The 23392-nt window shown below is 44.0% G+C and overlaps 1 protein-coding gene across 1 annotated transcript in view; it reads left to right on the forward strand.

Annotated features, from left to right (window-relative positions):
- Positions 1 to 12880: 12880 nt before the first annotated feature.
- Positions 12881 to 23392, forward strand: part of Fndc7 (fibronectin type III domain containing 7) — a 35858-nt gene continuing 25346 nt past the window's right edge. The window contains exons 1-4 of the mRNA XM_005076653.3: positions 12881 to 12943; positions 13427 to 13445; positions 20059 to 20313; positions 21322 to 21582. Coding sequence (XP_005076710.1) covers positions 12881 to 12943; positions 13427 to 13445; positions 20059 to 20313; positions 21322 to 21582 — 598 coding nt within the window. The remainder of the gene's footprint in view (positions 12944 to 13426; positions 13446 to 20058; positions 20314 to 21321; positions 21583 to 23392) is intronic.

Here is a 23392-nt window from a genome sequence, read left to right on the forward strand (position 1 = left end):
TTAGTAGGTGATTTCCTTTGGGGAAGTTGGAGGTGTGCACTCCTTTAATCCCAGCTCTGGGAGGCAAAGGCAGGCAGATCGCTGAGTTTGAGGCCAGACTGCCAGTACAAGTGTCCTAGAGCTACACAGTAATGTGTCTTGAAAAAGCAAAAAATAGCTTCATAAACACTCATTTTTTGTAAACTTAGAAATCTTCATTTGTTCTCTTTACGTCTGTTTTATATCTCTGTTAAGTCCTGTAGATGACATAGTATATTCTTGATCTTAAATTTTAGTATCAAATTAATATTTATGCTGCTCAATAATCCTTATGGTTGAGACTGTTGCTTTATGGTGGTTTTGGTTCTCCCCTCTTCCCCATTCTGAAGCTGAAAACCAGTGCCTTGCACACACTAAGCCAAAAATCTATTACTGCTGCATCCTCAGCTTCAACTGCTGAACCTCTTAACTATAGCTATTCAAGAGGAAACAACATAACAGTCTTGGCTCCCTTTTAAAGCATCTTGTCATTCCTATTAAGATCCTATGAGATTTTCAAATATATCTCAACTACCAATAAAGTCCTCCGGGGCTTTTCAGATACTAACAAAGTGACTTTTTCCTTAAGGATCACTGTCTTAACATTTGTTACTGTAAGGAGCAGTATAATACAACCCACAGTTGTAGCTCACCAGATCTGGTCTACTCAGCATCTTTACTCAGGGAATGCCCCTGGTACTGTGCAGTGCCCAAGTGAAGTGTAAGGTGCTGAGTGAGTGACTTCCAGTTAGGCTTGCTTAAGTTGAACAGCCGCTGCAGTTGTCCTGATTAAAATTCCTAAGGAAGTTGATAGTTTTGATTTCCAAGTATAGCCCACCATTTTTTAAAATTTATGGCGTGTGTATGGCTATGTATAGGTACCCTTGGAGACCAGAGAGGCCCGATTCCCCTGAAGCACCACTTGGACTATGGAAACACACTGCACTCAGCCGCTAAGCCATCTCTAGCCTCTTCATGGTCATCCCTAACAAACCAAACAATACATGTTAAACACATGAAAGCAAAGTCCTGTCCTCATCCCATCTTAAAAGCTTTGGCATCACCAGTGTCCTAAATACCCAGCATTACCAGTAAGGCATGCAGCCTTACTACTACTCTGAACATTTTCCCCAAACACTCCTAGCCAGCCACCTGGCATCCCCCTTGGTGGCAAGTTTTGTCAAGCTGTGTGGGAACCACTGCTGGTTTGCATATATCCTGTTTTCTACATTGTCTCCAAATCCACTCTTCCCAGCCAGCCCTGCATTGTGACCACTCCATACATTGTTCTCTCCCACCTCTCATCAATGCTGGAGGATACTGTAGAAGTGAGGACCTGGTTCCTATTTAACTGCACTGTGTAGGAGCTTAGTTGTAGGACACCAGTGGCACGCGGCCATCAAATTGCAGTATCATCTCAAAGAAGTGAGCAGAGTTTCCCAACAATTCCATAGGAACCCTAACAAGCCTTGCTCAATAGACTTCCCTGTGAGTTTTGGCAGTACTCCAGTGGAGAGTGACATAACTTTTTTTGGGGGTGGAGAAATCCAATGTGATGTTTTAGTACATCATGAAAGGATCAAGTTTTCTATTCCAAAAACATCAAAAGTCTTACATGTTTTGCAATATGCCTGTTTTTTTAATTGAAGATTAATACAATATATTCTGATCATGAGTTCCCCTCATCTCCCAGATTCTTCCCACCCATCCAACTCCATGCCTTTCTCAGTCAAGGAAAAAAAAATTAAAACCACAAGCATATGGTGGGAAAAAAAACCATAAAACCACATAATTGGAAACCATAATATATAAGCAAAAGACCGGTAAGATAAAAAAAAATACACTAACAAAGCAATGTGAGACAAAAAAACATCGAGTTTATGTTAGCCAGCTGCTGGGCATGGGGTCTGCCTGTAAGTGTGGTTTCTATATCCAGTGAGACTCCACAGAACAAAACTAATTTTTCCTTTGCAAATGGTTGTTGGTTGGAGATAGCTTCTCAGTTAGGGATAAAAACTTGTGTCCATGTCCCCTTATCAGAACTAGGACCCTGTGGCCTAGCTACTTTGATACCCCAGTTCTCCAGCTCCCAGCCTTCAGCATCTCAGCAAATAGGAGCACAGCTATGTCCTCAGCGGCAAAGGTGCTGCGAAATCTTGCATGGGTACCTTTTTGTTCCTTGGGATCTCTGCGTCACCCTAAAGGTAGCTAGCATTTTCCCTATGTACATCATTTCTCTATTTATCCTTAGATAAATTAATACTCTTCTTATTGGTTAATCATTATTTGCACCAAACCTTCCCTGTTGGAGTTGTGTGTTTTCTGTGTCCTGGCTGGATCCAGAGTTAGTGTATATAATGATGCTGGCCATATTGATGCCCCCTCTTCACACTGCTTGTGACCTCTGATACACTCTAGTGTACGGAAGGGCTGAGCTGAACAGGTTTGCCAATAATTACGCAAGTGAATCAGACTGGCTCTCTACAAGTGTTTTGACTAAAAACAACACAAGGTGTGGCAGGTGTCCCTCAGTGATAAGTGCTGGCCTGGCATGTGCAAAGCCCTGAGTGGGATTCTCAACAACAATGACAAAGCCAGAGTAGAACTTAGAAGACTGGACCAGACTCAGACACTTAAGGATGGGCACGAGAAAGAAATCCTGGTACCTAAGTCATTGGACCTTGAATTCACCTTGCTTCCTGCTGGTTCTCCAGGCTGTCTGGTTTTTATTTTTGTTTGAGTTTGGACAATGAATATCCTTGTAATTTCTTTGCTATCCTTAGAAAAGTCTGAGTTTCTCTCCCTTGGAACCAGGAGCCAACTCTGTTTTCTTTTACTGTTTCCAGCATCAAGCCTTGATTGGGAGGTTCTGCCTAGCATTTCCTTACTTTGAAATTCTACCTAGCCTCAGCACCAGTTTGAAAAATGTCACTTCCTTGATTTGACAACCAATCAAAATTGTTTTAGGTGCAGCTCCTTTTTCTTGGTAAAAACTCTGCCCAATGGAAGAAAAGGATTGGTGGAAGGCAAGAGTGTAACTTGGGGACCACTGAAAATGTTGTTTGTAGTTTCGTACTGTTTCCTGAGCAATGGGCCTGTTTCATATTTCATCCCTGAACGGTTTGTGTATATGTATCCTGGGGAGAAGAGCCAAGTCCTTGTGTAGTCTAAGCAGATGCTCTGTCACTGAGCTGTATTTCCAGCCCTCAAATATTTCTATCTTGTCTCTTTGAGGTTCTTGTTTTGTTTGTTTACTTGTTTTTGAGACAGGGTCTTACTATGTAGCCCTGGCCACATAGATCAGGCTACTCTTTTTTTTTTTGGTTTTTACGAGACAGGGTTTCTCTGTATTGTTTTGGAGGCTATCGACCCAGCCCGGCCTCGAACTCACAGAGATCCGCCTGCCTCTGCCTCCCGAGTGCTGGGATTAAAGGCATGCGCCACCACCGCCCGGCCCAGGCTACTCTTGAACTCAAAGAGATCCACCTGTGCCCGGTATTGGTGGTGCACACCTTTAATCCCAGCACTCAGGAGGCAGAGGCAGGCAGATCTCTGAGTTCGAGGCCAGTATGGTCTACAGAGTGAATGCCAGGACAGCCTCCAAAGCAATACAGAGAAACCCTGTCTCAAAAAAGAAACAAGCAAACAACAATAAAAACCCTGACTCTTCCAACCCAAGAAGTCATCAATTGTCCACAGCTTCTCAGTTAGGGATGGGATTCCATCTCCATGTTGGAATGTTGACTGGTTTGATATTGTTCAGGTCTTGTGTCATCAACCACAGCTGTTGTGAGTACTTGAGTGCTGTGGTTCTGTCATGTCCAGAAGGTACTGTCTTATTCCGGTCTTCCCCAACCTCTAGTTCTTACAGTCTTTCTACCCCCTCTTACATGATGTTCTCTGAGCCTTGGGGAGGGAGGACGTGTGTAATAGAGACGTCCCTTTTGTTCCCAGCATTCTTCATGCACTGATACTCTTCACTTTGATGAGTTACAACTTTCTGCATTAACCTGCACCCACTGGAAAGGGAGAGAAAAAGGCACAATTAGGATACAGCATCCTAAGTTTTAATCTTTCATTTCAGATGCTCTCCAAATCTTAGTGGTACTGCTGGATGTATGTGTGTGTGTGTATTGGTTATTAAACTCAGGACCTCGTCTTTGCTATGTAAGCACTCCACCACTGAGTTAAATCTTCAACTAGTTACTTTCAGTGTTCCTAGTCACTAACAATAGGCTCATTTTTTGTTGTTGTGCTATTGTTATTGTTGGTTTTGTTGTTTGAGACAAGGTCCTTGTAGCTCAGTCTGACCTTGAACTCACTAAATAGTTAAGATGATCTTGAGTTTCTGTTCTTCATTCCTGTATCTTCTGACCCCTCACTCCAGGTTTTATGTGGTTCTTGGGATTGAACATGCTAGACAAGCGCTCCGTTAACTGAGCTGCATCCCTAGCCCAAAGGACTCACTCTTATAATGACCTTGTTCCCTTACTATCTAAATCTATAAACTTTCTACTTTGCAGAACCCCATTCGGAAAATAGGATTCAAACAACTGGTAATTTTAGTAATTCAAAGCTGTATAGTATATTTATAAAAACAATTTATATATTCCATTGCCTCTCAGTGGTAATGTTTATCACCTATGTTGACAACTCAGAAGCTGACAGCGAGAAATAGTTGTTAATGTCATTATTATCTTCCATAACTCATTTCTTTGAAATCAGTTTCCTAAGTCACTGTTTCTTCCTCTGTCCTTAACCTCCTGCCTTACTTCCTCTAAAACTAGTGTTCCCTCAGATACTCTAATCATTCATTGACCTCAGGAGTAGTTGCCTAAGGTTTAAACAGTGCTTATAAATTTCAGCAGTTGGCTTGCTATTGCTTGGATCTTTTCTGTTTGTCTTTTTTTGGTTTGGTTTTTGAGACAGGGTCTCAAAAGTTTTAGGCTGGCCTAAAATTTGCTGTGTAGGTGAGTGAGGCTGGCTCTGAACTCCTGATCCTTCTTCATCCACTTCCCAAGAGCAGGAACCACAGCTGTGTCCATCACACCCAGCATATCCTTTAGCTCTTCAATAACCTCCCAGAGAACCCTGGGTTCTTGTCCCCACCTTGTGGTCTACAGGGAAATGATGAAACTTGTAGGTGGATGCTAAGTCATGAAGGGTGTGCCCGTGAAGGTAACATCAGGGCTTCCATCTCTTTCTGTGTCTCTTTGCTCTTGTCTGCCTTGAGGTGTGAGTGGCTTAACTCCACATGAGCCCTGTCTACCACAATGTTCTGTCTCTAGATGTCCACCCAAAGGCAATTGACAAAGAGACTATGAACTCAGTCCCCTGAAAGCACTAGCCAAAATCCACTTTTAGTTTGTCGTACCAGAAACTTTATCACAGTAATAGACAGCTGACTGGCATATGACTCTACATCTCTTCCTCCCTGCTCCTGCCATAGGTGTTTTATGAGAGACAATGTCTAGCCCCAGCTATCCAAAACTTAAGATCTTCCTGTGTGTGCTTTTTCTGCTTCGAGATTCAAGTCTGAACCACAATATCTTTCTGCCTTTGACTTTCTGTTTTGTTTATTTATTTGTTTGGAATAGGATCTTGCAGTGTATCCCTAACTGTCCTAGAACTCACTATATAGACCAGGCTAGCCCCGGACCTTGGAGGTGATTCTCTACCTTCCAAATGCTAGGATTTCAGGGTACACTACCATATCCCCACATAATTCTTCATGTGTTAATTTATTTGCCTGTTGATTTTTGTGGTGCAAACAGTCTGACACTGAATCACACCCCATCCTGCTGCTATAACCAGTCATGATTTTAATATCTATCAAACAACCTTTCCAATATTGAGGCTGCTGCTTAACTTTTTTTGTCCCCTTAATCGCGTCTTCCACGCCACCTAATCTCAGAAGCACTGGAGTACCACCACAGAGCTGTCCATTATCAAGAGCTGAAACTGTCCCACCACTCCCATTTGGACATCGGGTCCCCTACCCACCTACTTCCCTTTGGAAGTTTCAAACACATGCATATTGTGTGTTGATCCTCTTCCTCCCGCACTCACAAGCCCTTGCTTCTCGCCCCTCCCATTTCCTGTGGTCTCTTTGTTCCACTAGACAGTTTACTTCTTCTTTCACGTCAAATATACACATAGCATTGATTTTTCTATACAAAATGGGGGATCACAAGTGAGGGGAAAACGTGAGATATCTGTCTTCCTGAGGTCGGCTTAATTCACTTTTTGTTACATCCAATCAATTCATCTGCAAAACCCACAACTTCACTCTTCTTTATGGCCAAAAAAAATCCCATTGTCTACATAGTCCATGCTTTCTTTATCCATCCCTCAGTTTTTGGACACCCAGGTTGGACCCACAACTTAGTTATTGTGAAACAAGCTGCAATAATCACTGGTGTGTGATGTTCTCTCTGTTTTTGACTCACTTGGCTGACCACCAACTTCTGTATTTCCTACTTATTTTCTCTAATACCGCATCTAGCAATTATTTGATTTTCTGGGCCTTCCAGTCTATTGCCCTGCCAGCTTTTTAGTCTCCTTCATTACAAGCCTCACTTCCTTGTTTACCTAATTACTCTCCACTGCCAATACCATAAACCACTTCCTGATAAGCATCTTTGATTTCTCAATGTCTTTTCTATCATGCCTCTTCCTAGTTGCTTAGTGATACCCAGATGAAATTAAATACAGCTCTAGGCCTACTCTGAGCCTGTACAAAATGACTGAAGACAGTAATGCTGACTGGTGTCTATATCACTAAATATCAGATCAGTCGTAACCTGCCAAAGAGGCAGGAAAAGTACATCTGGACAGAGAATACAATGGGGAATAGGGTTTAATCCTTCAGGATGCAATGTATACCCTAAGGCTGTATCCCAGACAGGTAAAGCAAATGGGCCTTGAACCAAGGATGGATGCAGAGGTGGCCTTTTTGACCATCACTCCCAGGGTTTGAGCTTCCTACCTCTGGAATTATGGACATGTGTGCACTTAGGTTGCATCTCTTGCAAATACCCCCAGCCCTACTGGATGCCATGGCTGTGTTATCCAGAACCCCTCACCAGAGCTGTTCTGGATTCAGGCAAGGGACGCTGTTAATCCTTCATCCATCAGATCCATCAGTTACTGAATGTGTTGGGGGTGTGTGGCTTTGAATAAGAAAGTCTCCACCAGTCAACAGCAGGTCAGAGAAAGACTGCCAAAGCTCATAGCCACTGATACTCCCTGTCACTGGACAGTGAGTGCCCACATTACCCTGACCAAGCCCTTGTCCTCCTAGAGTTCTTCCTAAATTTGTATAAACTAGCACCATATCCTGTGCTGGCCTGTTACTAGGTCTAGTTTTCCTTTTAATGTTAGCAACACTGGGCATATTTTATCGCTATAACTGTTTATTTTGGTCTTCCTCTATTAAAGTTTGTGCTCAATGAGAGCAGGACTCCTAGTCTCTTAGGTTTGTAGCCTGGTGTCCAGAATAGTTCTTGATGTGGAGTAGTTCCTCCACATGTATTTATTGAATACACAGTTGAAACTACCTAGATTTGTAGTAGTCAGCTCATGGAAGGGTTAGCAGCAGGAGCCTGGGATATGCAGTTAGACTGTCTTTGCTTTGAGACAGGTCTCATTGGTCCAGGTTGACCTTAAATTCACTATGTAGCCAAAGCTGATCTTGAGTAGTTGACCTTCCTACTGCTATTTCCCAAGTACTGGGAGTATAGAGTCTACCAACATGCCTAGGTAGACTGATCTTTTTAGATGTCTTTCTAAAGTGTGTGTGTATGTGTGTGTGTGTGTGTGTGTGTGTGTGTGTGTGTGTGTGTGTGTGTAACCCCATGGTGTATGCGTGTATGCATGTGGAGGGCAGAGGACAATCAGTCCTTGGAGGCAGCAGTCCTCCTATTATGTAGATTTGGAGATTTAACTCGGGTCCTCAGGCTTGAGAAAAACCCTTACCCCACTCAGGCATCTTGCTAGCCCCAGACTGATTTTACTTAGGTACAAGTGACTGTGATAGTTAAAACTGTCAACATGACCCGATATAGAGTCATGTGGGATACAAGCCTTCTGATACCTGAAGGGTTTTCCAGATTCACTTCATTGAGACCGGAAGTCTCACCCTAAATGTGCCCAGCACCATTCCAGGATCCGGGGTCCTGGACTGAATAAAGAGGAGAGCATGAGATGAGCACCAGCCTCCATTATTCTCTGCTTCCTGACTGTGGGCCTATGACAAGCTCCGGCCCGTAGGGCATCCCCACTGTGATGGACTGTACCCTTAAACCGTGAGCCAGGATAAGTGCTTTCTCCCTTAAGTTGCTTTAGTCCATTTTGTTGTTGGTGGTGGTGTTTGTTTAGTCACAGCAACAGGAAAAGTAACTGACGCAGTGAGTTTTTATTTGGAAGTTATCCTTGAAACGTAACAATGTTTGACATGTGTGCATGGCCCATGAACCATCAGCACCTTTCAGATGATGAGTGCACCCCACCCTCCATCCCTGAGTTGCCTCCTCTAATTTGTTCTTCCTTCTTCCTACCCTTCCTGTTTCCAGGTAATCATTAATTTGCTTACTGTTTTTAGAAGAGTTGGCCTTTTTAAAAGAAGTTTATGTAAGTGTGTAAAGACAGCCAGCTACATTCTTCTCCTCTCTTTCTTCTCCCCCCCATATATATGGGCCTCTGCCATCACCACACCAAAACACACATAAAATAAAGGTTAACATACATTTTAAAGATAAATAAAAACAATGCTATTCTGAATATTTATGTATGCTTTATGTGAAGATATGCTTTCCTTTCTTGGGTAAACATCTAGGAGTGAAATGTTATAGATAGTTTAGGTTGGCCTCAGATTCATCATCCTCCTGCCTCAGGTTCCTGAGTATTGGGATTACTGGCATGAACCACCACATCCAATTGATACTGTTCAACTTTTTGTTTGTTTGTTTGTTTTTTCTCGAGACAGGGTTTCCCTGTGTAGCTTTGGAGCCAGTCCTGAAACATCCTGACAGGCAGTGGTGGCACACGCCTTTAAAACCTGCACTCAGAAGACAGAGGCAGGCAGATATCTGTGAGATCAAGGACAACCTGGTCTACAGAGTGAGTTCCAGGACAAGCTCCAAAGCTACAAAGAGAAACCCCATATTAAACCCCCACCTCAAGAAGAAGAAGGAGAAGGGGTCTGGAGAGATGGCTCAGAGGTTAAGGGGTCTGGAGAGATGGCTCAGAGGTTAAGAGCACTCGCTGCTCTTCCAGTGGTCCTGAGTTCGATTCCCAGCAACCACATGGTGGCTCACAACCATCTGTAATGAGATCTGGTGCCCTATTCTGGCCTGCAGGGATACATGCAGGCAGAATACTGTATACATAATAAATAAATAAATCTGAGGAAGGAGAAGAAGAAGAAGAAGAAGAAGAAGAAGAAGAAGAAGAAGAAGAAGAAGAAGAAGAAGAAGAAGAAGAAGAAGAAGAAGAAGAAAACACACTGTTTTCCAAGATGGCCAAACCATTTCCCCTGCCTACCAGTGTAAGTGTTGCATTAACTTTTCCTGAGATGAACGAGCGTCACAAACACAGTCCACCAAGTGGAGTAAATAAACAATTCGCCCAAGTTTAGCTTGATGAAACAATAGTTTTAATTGGGGTTACTTGCAAAAGCATGGGTTAAGGGCTACTTAAAGAACACAGGCAATTTATGGCAGCTACCCAACCAAGAGTCTCCACCAAGCAACTGTGAACTTCTCATGTATCCTCAGAGAGAGGCAGAGTCTCGTGCACCCCGCCCTCCCCGTCACAAGGGAACATCACTGGGGTCAGTCTTCTGCAAGTATTCACAGCTGCTCTGATGGCAAGATGGAGGCAGCCACGTCATGCCTAGAGAACAGAGTTCCACAACCACGAGACTGCTGGCTGCTCGACACTTTGAACCAATACTTGGTATAGCCTTGTTATTAATTTTGCTTTGTGAGTGTTTGTTGGTGCTGGAGATCAAACCCAGGGCCTCCAGTCACATGCTCTTCTATTGAGCAACCTCCATGGCTTAATTGTTCTCATTTCAGACAGCTAAGAAGTATGCAGCTGTATTTCATTGTGCTGATCCGATCCGATGCTGGGTGGGCTGGGGCTCTAACCGAACTAGGCAAATGCTCTAACACTGAGCTGTACCATAGCCCTTGTTCCTGTTTTCAGGGTTTCATTATATAGCCCCAGTTGATCTGGAATTCACTGCGTAGTTTAGACCGGCCTTGAATGAGCAATCTCCCTGCCTCTACCTCCTCAATGCTAGGGTGACAGGAATGTGCAGCTCTTGATTAATTTGGGACATAGTGTTGCTGTGTGGCCCAAACTGGTTTGATTTCATGATCCTCCTGTCTGGAATTACTGGTGTATGCCATCACACACATCACCATTTTTTATTTGTTATAATATATGCACATATATGATGTAATATGTGGGCATGTGTGCTGGTTGATTTTTTGTTAACTAGGAAACATTAGCTGAGATTTGCTTGTAAGCAATTCTATGGGGTATTTTCTTGATTGATTATTGATGTGGGAGGGCCTTGTACACTGTGGGCAGTGCCATTGATGGGCAGGTGGTCACATGGTTGGTATAAGAAAGCAGGTTGAGTCAGGTGGTGGTGGTGCACGCCTTTATTACACATTCCAGTAATAGGGAGGCAAAAGCAGGCAGATCTCTGTGACTTCAAGCCCAGCCTGGTCTACTGAGTGAGTTCAAGGCTAGGTTGGTCTACTGAGTGAGTTCCATGATACCCGAGGCTACACAGAAAAATCCTGCCTCAAAAAAAAAAAAAGAAAGAAAAAAGAAAACCTAGTAAATGAAAGATAGTAGGTTGAACAAGCCAGTAAGATTTGCTTCCTCATGGTCCCTGCTTCAGTTCCTGCCTCCGGGTTCCTGTCTTGGGTTCCTGTATTGTCCTCCCTTAGATGAGACACTGTAAGCCAAATAAACCCTTGCCTTCCCAAGTTACTTTTGACCATATGTTTATTTCAGCAGTAAAAATCAAACCGGACTGGTGTGCACACCTTTAATCCCAGCACTCAGGAGGCAGAGGCAGGTGGATCTCTGTGAGTTGGAAGCTAGCCTGGTCTACAAAGTGAGTTCCAAGACATCCAGGACTGTTACACAGAGAAACCCTGTCTCAAAACCCCACCCCCCAAAAAGAAAGAAATCTAACTGGACACTATGTTTGCCATAGCCTATGTGTGGAGATCAGAAAACAACTTTGTGGAGTTCTTCTTTCACCCTTACATGGGTTCTAGAGATCAAACTCTGGCTATCTGGCCTAGCAGTAAGTACTTCTAACCGCTAAGCCATCTCACCAGCCCTCAGTTGTCCTTACTAGGTTTTGAAAATAATGTGTGCCTGCACACGCGCGTGCGCGCGCGCGCGCACACACACACACACACACACACACACTTTTTTAAAAAAGAAAATCTTTGCCTAACTCAAGATCATAAATATTGTCTTCTACTCATTTTCTCATTTCTAAGATATTTTGTAGGTTTTGAGTCTACTTTTTTTTTTTTTTTTTTTGGTTTTTCGAGACAGGGTTTCTCTGTGGCTTTGGAGGCTGTCCTGGAACTCACTCTGTAGACCAAGCTGGCCTCGAACTCACAGAGATCCACCTGCCTCTGCCTCCCGAGTGCTGGGACTAAAGGGGTACGCCACCATATCAATAGATTAATAATGTGGGGAGAACTCAGTCAGTTCTACTGTTTCCTAGTCTCAAACTTACGGTCTCAATAGATCCTTCTGCCTTCTGAGTAGCTGAAGCTAAAACTGTGTACCCCCACATCTGGCTTGAGTCCATTTACTTATGCATTTTAAGTCTTTGAATTTTTATTTTTAATTTATATTATGTACATGGATGTTTTGCCTCTGTGTGTGTCTGTGTTCCACTTGTGTGTCTGGTGCTCACAGAATTCAAAATAGGGCATAAAATGCCCTGAAACTGGAGTTATGGATGGTTATGAGCTGCCACGTGGGTGCTGGGAACTGAATCTGGGTCCTTTGCAAAAGCAGCAGTGCTCTTAACTGCTGACTCATCTCTCCAGAATCAAGTCTTGTGTGTGTCGTGCATGCGTGCGTGCGTGCGTGCGTGCGTGCGTGCGTGTGTGTGTGTGTGTGTGTGTGTGTGTGTGTGTGTGTGTGTGTTTAAGACAGTATCTCATGTGGTCCAGGTTGGTCTCAAACTCACCATGTCATTGAGGACATTAGAAAATGTCCTTCCATAACAGATGGAGTTAAACTGATCCCTCTGAGACCATGAGCCCAAACCAACCCCTTTATTAAATTGTTTCTGTCAGGTCTTTTGGCCACAATGGCAAAACTGACTAAAATATATAAAATCTAAAACTAAAGGTGAAATAAGACAGGAATTCCTGAGTTTAAAACTGTTCTACCATATCAACAGTTTTCTCTACAGCTTTGTAAATTTCTTTTTGGGGGGAGGGAGGGTGCAGGGTTCTGACTGTCCAAGAACTCACAATGTAGTCGAGGCTGGCCTCTGTCTCCCAAATTCTAGGATTAAACGCCACCATCTATGCCCAGCATAACATTTATTAAAAGGGAGAACATTGTACTAGCTCCTTGAAACCCCGCCTGGCACGGCTTTCTCCGGCTCTTTTTTTCAGTCTTTGCAGTCGCTGTTCCTGCCAGTCCCCAGTGTTCCTCACTACAGGTAAGCAGCACCAGAGGAGAGGCGACTTCAGAGTCTGTTCCCAGCAACGCTGCCCACGCTCTGAGACCTTCAGTGCTGTGCTTCTGGGAGCCAAGGAGGACCCAGATCACCGTCTATGTGAGTGCTGCATCTAACAGGATGGCCGGGAGACCCGAGAAGGGTTTGTCTTTGATAGGATTCTCTCTCCTCTGTCTGAGAACGGTGAGTCTGCCTTTTCAACTACCTAAAACTAGTTTTGGGGAAAAGATACCCATGCATTATCTTTCTCTCTCTATGAAGGGCTGAGAGTGGGGAGATGTAACTAGAAAAACCTTAAAATTACACGAAGACCGTACATTTTGGGGGTTGAGATGTAATGTGATTTACTAAAGAAAGGAGACAAGTTTATCATTGTGTTTGAAGAACAAAGACTCCTGAAAAAAAATCAATCAACAGTTTAGGTCAATAGGCAGGTTCAAGGAAAAAAGGAAATAGTAACACAATCTAGTAGTACCCAGACTAAGTCATTTTCAGCGTTGCTTTAGGATAGATTCGAGTGCTGGGAAACGATTCAAGCGCTCAGGTGAATGGGAAAGTTACTGGGACAGAAACGTTGTGATTACTGTGTCCTGTTGATGTGTTCATTTTATTTCCCCAAACGCCGTTTTTCCTCATTCTTCTAACTTTCTAAATTTTCCTTTTCAGGTTATTTCATCCAAATCAGGTAACGATTTCTGACATGCAAGTTTTCCTTTCTTATATTTGATTTTAATTTACACTGCTGATTGGTCTAGTCTCATCTATAAAGACTATCCTGGGAGGGCGGGTAACAACATTTTTCTGAGCATACATAGTGGGTGCTAACACCATGTAAAAAAATACCAGAGAGACCATAGTTAGTAAAACAAATCGACTGGGTCATACTTACAAACTCAGCCCTTCGAAGGTGTTACTAGAGAGAACTGTAACATAGCACCGCATTTCCCATCCAGGTAAGCTGTGAACAAACTACCACAGGGATCATCATCCCAGTCAAAAATTAAAATTGCACCACAACAGTCTACTTATATAACTTACCTACTTGTCTTTTGGGACATTAGAAGAAGAAAAAAAAAAAGAAACAGAAATTCTGTATTAAATTACATTTCAAAATCCTCTACCAAAGGAAAAAAATTGTTTTGGGTGTGGTGGTGCACACCTGTGATCCCAGACCTTGGAGGCTGGGGGCAGGAAGGTCAGATGCTTAAGGTTACCTTTGGCTACAGAGTAACTTGGGGCAAGTCTGGGGTGCAGGAGATCCTGCCTCAAAAAAGCAAAAACCTAAAAGCAAATTAGAGAGAGAGATAGAGAGAGCTTTGTACATCTAGCCAATGCTGAGGTCAACACAATAATACAAGGGCAAAGAGCCCTCCCTATTTAAAACAGATTTCAATCACCATTTTTCCTGAATAAATGACCAGAGGCCACAGTAATTTTTCTAGAAAAATTTCCTGCCTTATACATCTAGAAATCTAACTTGACAGGATAGCAATTTATGTTGAACAGGCTTTAGATTATCTGCAAAAAACATATACAATGGACTCTCTTAGAGATAAACTCTCAGTGTGATTCCATACACACTGGAACAACTTTTATTGTTTGGCCAACATCATAGAAAAGGAAGTAGAATTAAGAACTTTTATATTAAACATGTGGTTGCATTTTAATATTTCATTAAACCCATACATAGACAGTTGTGGTTTTTGTTTTTGTTTTTTGTTATCTCCAGACAGGATTTCTCTGTGTAGTTTTGGCTGGCCTGGAACTCAGGCTGGCCTGGAGTTCAGAAACGTGCATGCTTCTGCCTCCCTAATGCTGGTAAAGGCATGTGCCACCAGATCCAGCTGTAGAGTTGGCTTTTAAAATTCATTTCTTGCTTTATTATTATTCATTATTCCTTAAAACACTTTTAAACTTTGCTTATGTGCATGGGTGTGTTGTTTACATGTATGTTCACATGTTACATGCATACATGGTGCCTGAAGAACCCAGAGAAGGACGTTGGATCCCATGGGCTGGAGTTACAGATGCTTGTGATGTATCATGTGAGTGCCAAGGATTGAACCTGAGTTCTCTGATAAAGCAGCCAGGGCTCTTAACTGCTGAGCCAGCTCTCCAGACCATCAGTGTTATATTACTCTTGAGAGACCTTCATGGTTGTCCAGGAAGTTATGAGAAAGACTATTTAACCACATTCCTAATGATTTTTAAATTTATTTTACTATTTGTTTTATTTATTTCACTTGAGATGAGTCCCTGTGTTGACCTACCTGGTTTTGATTTCCCAGGCTTAAGCAATTCTGCCCCAGTCACATGAGAAGCCCCCAATGCGTGCACACACTAATCTGCTTGGTTTATAAGTGGTTTAAAAAATAAACAGCTGTCCCTTATATAGCAAACTTCACTGTGTCCTACAAAGTCCCAGTAAACCCAGGACCCATTGAGACCTTTTCTTTTCCTCCCAACATGATCCATCCCATTGGAGAGAAATCAAGAGAGCCAGTGATGCTGTTAATGGATTCATCTTGGTATTTCAATAGATGGATTGCATCTGATTTGTACTGTGTAGAAAGAAGGCTTCATCTTGGGTGTGTGTATTTGACTCTCTTTGGGCGTTGGCATGCCTGCTGATCTGTGTCTAGGTTCTGAGGACTTTGGGCTCATTTGGATTCTCTGAGTTGGTCAAACTCACAGATACTGGGAATCAAAGGGTTTCATTTTGGATGCATCAGTGTGTGCACATCCAGGGAATAAAGTCTTTCCTTTCGTCAACCCAAGAAGCGACACTTAACACTTCTCAGCTCTCTCTCTCTCTCTCTAAGATTGAGAGAGGGGAGAGGATAGGACTGATAATTTCTGTCATTCTCCCCCAAATTTTAATAATGATAAAAATAACATTATTAAAGCTGGGCCTAGTAACACACCCCTTTAATCCCAGCACTCAGGAGGCCGAGGCAGGTGGATCTCTGGGAGTTCGAAGCCAGCCTGGTCTACAGAGTGAGTTCCAAGACAGGGTCAATCAGGGCTATACAGAGAAACCCTGTCTCAAAAACAAACAGCCAGGTGTTGGTGGCGCATGCCTTTAGTCCCAGCACTTGGGAGGCAGAGGCAGGTGGATCTCTGTGAGTCTGAGAGCAGCCTGGTCTTCCAAGTAAGTTCCAGGACAACCAGGGCTGTTACACAGAGAAACAGCGTCTCAAAAAAAAAAAAAAAAGAAAAGAAAAGAAAAGAAAGAAATGAAAAGAAAAAGAGGAGGGGGGAGGGAGAGAGAGGGAACACAAAGCAAAAGAAAACAAACAAAACCAAAGCCCCATGTTAGTATTAAATGATAATATAATTGAATCATCAGTTAGCTTGGGGTGGTAAACTCAGTTGCAAAAGCTTGCTTAGCATGTGTGAACCCTTTCATTCAGACGCTAGCACCAAGGGTGGAGAGGGACAAAACTAAGCCCCTTCAAGCAGAATCTCCCTTCTCAGGCTCTTCTTCCCAAAGTCCTGAGTTTATTTTATTTTATTTTATTTTATGGAAAAGTACCTTGGGCTGTCTTAAAACTCACTATGTAGTCAAGGATGACCTTGAACTTGCAATCTCCTAAGTACTAGGATTATAGGCGTACACTGGGTTTGGTGCGGATGGAATCAAAGCTTTGCGCATGCTAGGCAAGCGCTCTACCAACCGAGCCACGTCGCCGGCCACCCCAGAGTTGCTTTGCTACTCCTGTTCTTTGACGGTCTGTTGAAACATGTCACAGCACCAGATCTACCTACCAGTCCACCCCTCCATGGAAAAAAACGTTCCTGAAGTCTGGTCCCACCTGGGCTCACTCTGCTACAGGGGACTGGGCACGCAGACTCATTTGCCCTGCAGTAGATGGTCACACTTGCTCACCAGGCTCCAATAGACTCCAATGCTCCCACTCTGAGCATCTGCCCTTGCTATTCCCGTGAGCACTGGGATTCTGCTCTCATCTCCTAGAGCAGCGATTCACAGCCTGCAGCTTGCGACCCTTTGGGGGGGGGGTCGAATGGCTCTTTCACTGGGTCGCCTAAGACCATCAGAAAACAGATATTTGCATTATGATTTATAACTAGCAAAATTAGTTATGAAGTAGCAATGAAAATAATTTTATGATTGGGGTCACCACAGCATGAGGAACTGTATTAAAGGGTCACAGCATTAGGAAGGGTGAGAAGCACAGGTCTAGAGGGTTCAGTTGACTTGCTTTTGTGGCTGGCACTAGTCAATCTGCTGAGAGCCAACTGCGAATCAGGCATTGTCTGTCTGTCAGTCTGTCTGTCTGTATCTGTCTCTGTCTCTCTCTCTTTCTCTGTCTCTCTCCTCCCTGTGTTCACCAAAGACTCCCCCGGTGTCTTACTTTCACTGGAACCCTACCATGGCTACGCTATATGATCTGTTTTCCCAAAGCCATCCACACTTGCTTACCTTGGTAGACACACACACACACACACACACACACACACACACACACACACACACACGGGTGAGGAATGAGGCACTCTCAAAGTGCCTTTACTTATGCTTTTATTTAATCTTTACAATAATCATAAATTATAGCTATTTTACACATTTCAAAGTAATTGCTGAAGTGTAGGTATTGTGAGTGCCCCAGCTTTCTCAAAGGAGGCAATGTACACTAGGACCTTAAGTGTCTCACATTTACACATACACAAAAATGCAAAGCAGAGTCAGGCCTTAACCCCGGATCTCCTGAATCCAAGTGCCTTCCGTTTGTCCAACCCTGATTTTCACTCTGCTTACTTCCTTGGGGGAAGACAAGGAATCCTCAGGCATATGGCAGCCTGTGGGAAGACAGTCTGTGCAGCTGGCTCTCCATGAATGCGGCATCGGGCCTTCTCTGTCTGCAGCTGGTCATTTTCCCAGGAAGTTTGTCCATTCCAGTGAGCCAGCCTATCTGTCACAGGAGCTGAGATAAAACTGTGGGACAGAGGAAACAAGGCGTTGAGAGACACCAGAGGATGAGAAGAAAGGAGACACAGACCACTGGGAAATGGCTCCTGGGGGAGGGGTGGGAGGGCTTGCAGATGAGAGATAGGGGCTGGAGAGGGAGGCCCTGCGGGGCTTTTTGTTCCTAGGGGCCAGAAGGGGCATCCACTCCTCCTGCTGAATCAGCTTCACTGGCAAAAGGCCGCCAGGCTGGCAGCCTTCCCCAGCATATATGACCAGCATGGTTTTCTTTCTGTGACAGAGATACTCCTGGATGATGTTCCAAAAGTATCTGGCCAATGAACAGTGGAGACTCTGTTCACTTTTGCAGCCTGCTTATTTCTGAGTGGCCGCCAATGAGAACTCTCTTGATTACTGACTGGGACAGAAAGAGAAGGATGTCTGTATTGTGCACCTAGGTGGGGGTTTGGTGAAAGGGAAGCCTGGAAGAGTTGATGCTGGCAAACCACTTGGCTTTTATTCTGTCTTCTTGCCCTGTAGTTTTCCCCTTAATCTTGTTGTGGTTGGTTTGGGGAGGTTGGTTGGCTGATGAACTGGTTTTGGATTTCTTTGGTTGTTTTTGAGATAGGGTTGCAAATAAGCTCCTCCAACCCTCTATACAGTTGAGGAGGACCTCCTAAGTGCTGGGGTATCAGACATACAATCTGTACCTGGCTTTGCTGTGGTGGTGGTGGTGGCGTGCTTGTTGCCTGTTTGTTTGAGATAGGCTCTATGTAGCCCAGCTGGGCCTCAGACTTGAGACCCTCCTGCCTCAACCTCCCTAGTGCTGGGTAGCAAGCGTGCATCACCCCGTCTGACTTGCCCTTCAGCTAGGAATTTGGTATACAGTGACTGTGCTCAACAATGGAGTACGTTAACATTAAAAGGTGGAGAGCCAGTTTCCGAATTAAAAACCCAGCACATGTTTACTGATCTCCTCTTCTGCTCCAATCTCCTACAAGATACAGAACATTGTGTGTGCATGTGTGTGCCTGTGGATTTTCTGAAGTGGTCGATCTGAGTCTCACCCTGTATGTTCTACCCTGTATGGGAAGCAGAGGACTCTCCTGTGTGCTCATGACATAAACATTCCCATGGCGAACTTCGGACAGTCCCAGAAGGGTTTCAGTATCTAAGCCTTCGGTAGGCCAAGGAAGAACAAAGTTCATTTTCTTGTATATAAAAGAACCTGAAAATTACTCTGCTCTGATAGTAACAAGGCAGTGTGGAACAACTGTAACAAAGCCTTCTGTTCTCCCCCTTCCTCTGTTAGATTAGAGCCCACTTGGGAAATGTGCAGAGTCATGAGAAAGTGACCACAAGCAGTGAGAGACGGGGAGGGCCCAGCTGGGAGCAGTGCGCCTGTGCTGGGGCAGGGAGGGACCTCAGTGACAAAGCAGCCTTGGAAACTCAGAGTACCAAACCAGAGTGGAACCCTCCGGATTAAAGCCCCTCCATTGTCTTCCCCCTTCTCAGAGCTCCTTCCCACAATCTCTTCCCATTAGTACTTAGCTCACTTCAAAGCATAGGAAGCACGAGTGACCCGCAGGAGCTGGGAAGTGACGGCTGTGCTCGGGCTGTCCCTTGGAAAACAGTTGTTTCCCCAGCCTCCCCTACTCTTCCTTTATCTGTCTCTACTTTTTAAAAAAATTGTATTTCTTATTTTATTTACTTATTTGTGTGTGTGTGAATGTATGCATGTATGTGGTGTGCCTATGTATGTTGTATGTGTACATGCCTCTGTGTGGTGTGCATGTATGTTGTATGTGTACATGCCTCTGTGGTATGTGTGTGTGTGTGTGTGTGTGTGTGTGTGTGTGTGTGTGTGGTGTGCACCTGTATGTTACATTGCCCACGTAGAGGTGAGAAGACTTAAGATGTGAGATCTCTCCTTCTGACATATAGATAGATCCCAGGGATCAAACTCAGGTCATCAGGATGTTGGCAAGCCTTCTTGTCTGCTGAGCCCGGCATCAGCCTCTCTCTTCTTGTCTTTTTTGTGATATTGGGGACTTAATGTATGCAAGTGCTCCACCACTGAGGCATATCCCAGTACCTATTATAATCATAATCATTATTATTTTAAATTTTGAGACAGAGTCTTGCTAAGTTGTCCAGACTGGTCTTAATTTCATCCTCCTGCCTCCACCTCTTATGTAGCTGGACCACAAGCTTTTACACCACTCCCAGCTTCCTTCTTTCTCTGGAAAATGAAGTCAAAGCTTATGTTCATGGGAAGACACCAGAATAATGTAGTTTAGGGAGGAAGTGGTGAAAGATGTCATCCTTGTAGGATATCCTGGCTAATGTACAACTTCAAAATATCTTTCAGCGCCTGAAATACCAACCATTGATCAGGCATATTCAAAAATCAGCAATAGCATCACTGTAGAGTGGACTCCTGTGCCAGGGGCCACAAGTTACTTGCTCACAGCTGAAGATGGGGACACAATCATTGAGACCACAGTGACCAGTTCCCCGGGCACTTTGACAGGCCTGAAGGCTGCGACCTTGTATCAAATCACCATCAGATCCATCAGTGCCTCTGGAAGAAGCCAAGCATCGTCTCCAAAGCAGGCAAAGACAGGTAGATAACTTGGATGCCCATGCTGTCAAGTGTTTTCTTGTGATTTAGATCAATTTTAACAGCAATGCAAATGTGTTGTGTGGTTTGTGCCTGAGTTCGACAATGCAAGGCCCCGAGGCAAAAGTCACCAATTTTTGTTTGTTTTTGTTATTGCAACTCAGCAATTTGTGGAGAAAGTAACACTCAAATGCCTAGTACTTTGCTTTGAAATTTAAAACCCATTTCTGGACAGCTTTAAAAGCAAAATTCCTTTAAATCCTTGAAAAAGCAAGTTCTGTTTTTACCCATGCCAAATAGTGGATACATAGAACAGATTTCACAGCACATTGAGCACATAGCAGATACATTAACAAATAAAAGTTTCGGGACTTGCCATCAGAATTCATTTCACTTCATAAAGTCACACCTGGGCATATTTCTGAAACGCTATGTGCAGTTGGCGTAGATGCTGGCCTAACATGTACAAGGCTGAGTTCACTCTCAGCATTGAAAACTAAAAGTAATTTGCACACTAAAATAGTATAAACAATCATTTTCCTTATTTGTTTATATGGATACTTTAACTTCTCACCAACTGCAAGTTGAAAATATTGCCTGGCGTTTTCTAGTGTCTTACTACCTTAGAGTTTTTGAGACAGGGTAGCCTAGCCAGGTCTCAACCTCAAAGCAATTCTCCTGCCTCAGCTTCCTGAGTGCTGGGATTGTTAAGTGTGCTCCGCCACTCCTGGCTTGAGTTTCCACATTTCCTGCCACATCATTTATTATTAATATACACTTAAGTAGCTTTCCTAAAATCATACTGTAGAAAGAACCTAGGGCCTCCATCATGCCAGACATCGCAGAGCTACATCCTTAGCTCCAATTAGCAATTACTAAATGGAACTCTGCCATTATAATGTGAATAATATGGGTAATCAGCCTGCATTCATTTGTTCCTCAATAACTTGAGTTATTCTCTACAGAGTTTTATAACACGCATTCACGGCTTCACGTTGTGTTTCCTAACAGTGTTGGCTGCACCGGTTTTGGAAGTTGGCTCTCCGAGTCCAGACTCCATCCTTGTGAGATGGGACGCCGTATACATGGCAATTGGCTTCTCCGTGTCTGTTATGCGAGCCAATGGCTTGGGTAGAATTTGGAAAGAGAATACTACAAACACCTCCTTGACCTTCAGCAGCTTAGAAGCTGGGACTTTGTACACTATCAAGGCCTATGCGTGGAATGCCAATGGAATCCCTGGGGATGACTCCACCTGCAACCTGAGAACCAGTAAGGACTCCTCAGCTCAGCCTTGAGCAATCTCAGTTTTGATTAATGAGGGGGCTGGGTATCGCAGCCTTGGAGAGCAATGCTAAGTGATGAGTAGGGAGCAGCTGGCAACAGCTGTTTAAATTTATTATGAAGTTATTTATAGTGCCTTGACTATGCCTCGGCAGCAGTTCACTGAGTGATGGGGTGCACAGCGCCTCCCCCTCTGATAACCAGGTCCACTGCAGCGTGCACAGAAAGAGGAAAGGGCTCTTGTTAGGCTGAACGATCTTTCCTTGTGTCTTCCTGGTCTTGTTGGATCAACTAAATCATCCCCTGCTTTTTCCCCTCCTGCGTTCAAGCCAGCAGTCTAAGCAAAAAAGAATTGAGGCAAACGGGAATTCAATCCTTCAACAGACATTTGGAGAGTGTGTGCCAACCCGAAAGCCAGCATCGATCCAGGGACAGTCACAGAAAGAGTTCCTGCTGCTCCTGTCTGACATGAATCTGTCTTTCTCCGACACTTCAGCACGACGCTGAAGCTGACATGGTGCAGTCCGCCACCCCTTCTCTAGCTGTGGACTGCCCAGTGGGAGTGTAATGCCTTCTCTCAGCATTCCATCCCAGGAACGTGGGGTGGGGGTGGGCGTGCGCCTTAGCACGAAAACCGGAAGTCCCAATTCAGCTGCTGGAGTGAGACTAAAGAATCAGAGGGAGCTAGGGAATGCGTGCATGCGTGCGTGTATGTGTGTAATAAATGCCAGACCTTTACCAACTTAACCAGAGTAGCTATTTTATCTCTTAGGGGAGGACCCAAGAAAGGTGGGAAGAAACTGGAAATAGTCTCTTCAACTTTCTCTACGTTTGGAATGGGAGTCTCATTATTTTTGATCCAGGCAGAAATTCAGGAAGAAGAGAGGGTTTGCCTTGTATAGTAGTCACATATGGGAAAGGATGGTGGTGAGCAGCCTCAAGGTGCTTCATGGTTGACTTGGTGCATCAGGTATTTGTGCCAAACCAGCCTTCCTGAACCTTTGAGTGGTTTACCTGCCCTGGCCCTTCTCTCCCCTTTCCTCTCCTCTTTTCTTCTCTTCCCTACTTCCCTTCTCTTTCCTCCCTCTCATCTTCTTGCAAACATTTAGCTGCTGGAGTACAAGATGAAAGGAAGCAATTCCTGCGTCCAAAGAACAGACCCTGTCCAAAGATGCATAACTCGGACATTCGAATCATTCATAACAGAGAACTTCGCTAGAATGTACACAGGCACAGTGTACACAGGAAGTAGCATCTACACCCGGGCAGGGGACAAGAGAGCCACCTGGTTTCTTTTTTAATAATACTTTTATTAGTTTTTGAGAATTTTTGTTTTGTTTTTCAAGACAGGTTTTCTCTGTGTAACAAACAGTCTTGGCAGTCTTGGGACTTGCTTTGTAGACCAGGTTGGCCTCACAGAGAAAACCTCCTGAGTTCTGGAATTAAAGGCATGCACCACCACTGCTCAGTTAGTGTTTGAGAATTTTATGCATATACTTTATACTCATCCCTATTGCTCCCCATAACTACTCCCAGACCCACCTTATCCTCAACTTCATGTCCTTTTAAAAAAATGTATATAGGTGTTTTGCCTGCATGTATACCTATATACCATGTGCATTCCTGTTGCCTATCAGATCTTCTGGAACTGAAGTTTACAGACACCTGTGAGTCATCATGTAGATGCTGGGAATCTTCACTCCCCCTGCCCCTCCACCCCCGTCCACATCTTCTGGAAGAACAGCAAGTACTCTTAATCACTGAGCCTTTTTTCTAGCTGCCTCTCCCCTTAAAAAAT

The sequence above is a fragment of the Mesocricetus auratus genome, unplaced genomic scaffold (genome assembly GCF_017639785.1).
Source record: "Mesocricetus auratus isolate SY011 unplaced genomic scaffold, BCM_Maur_2.0 Super-Scaffold_100009, whole genome shotgun sequence".
Classification (NCBI taxonomy): domain Eukaryota; kingdom Metazoa; phylum Chordata; class Mammalia; order Rodentia; family Cricetidae; genus Mesocricetus; species Mesocricetus auratus.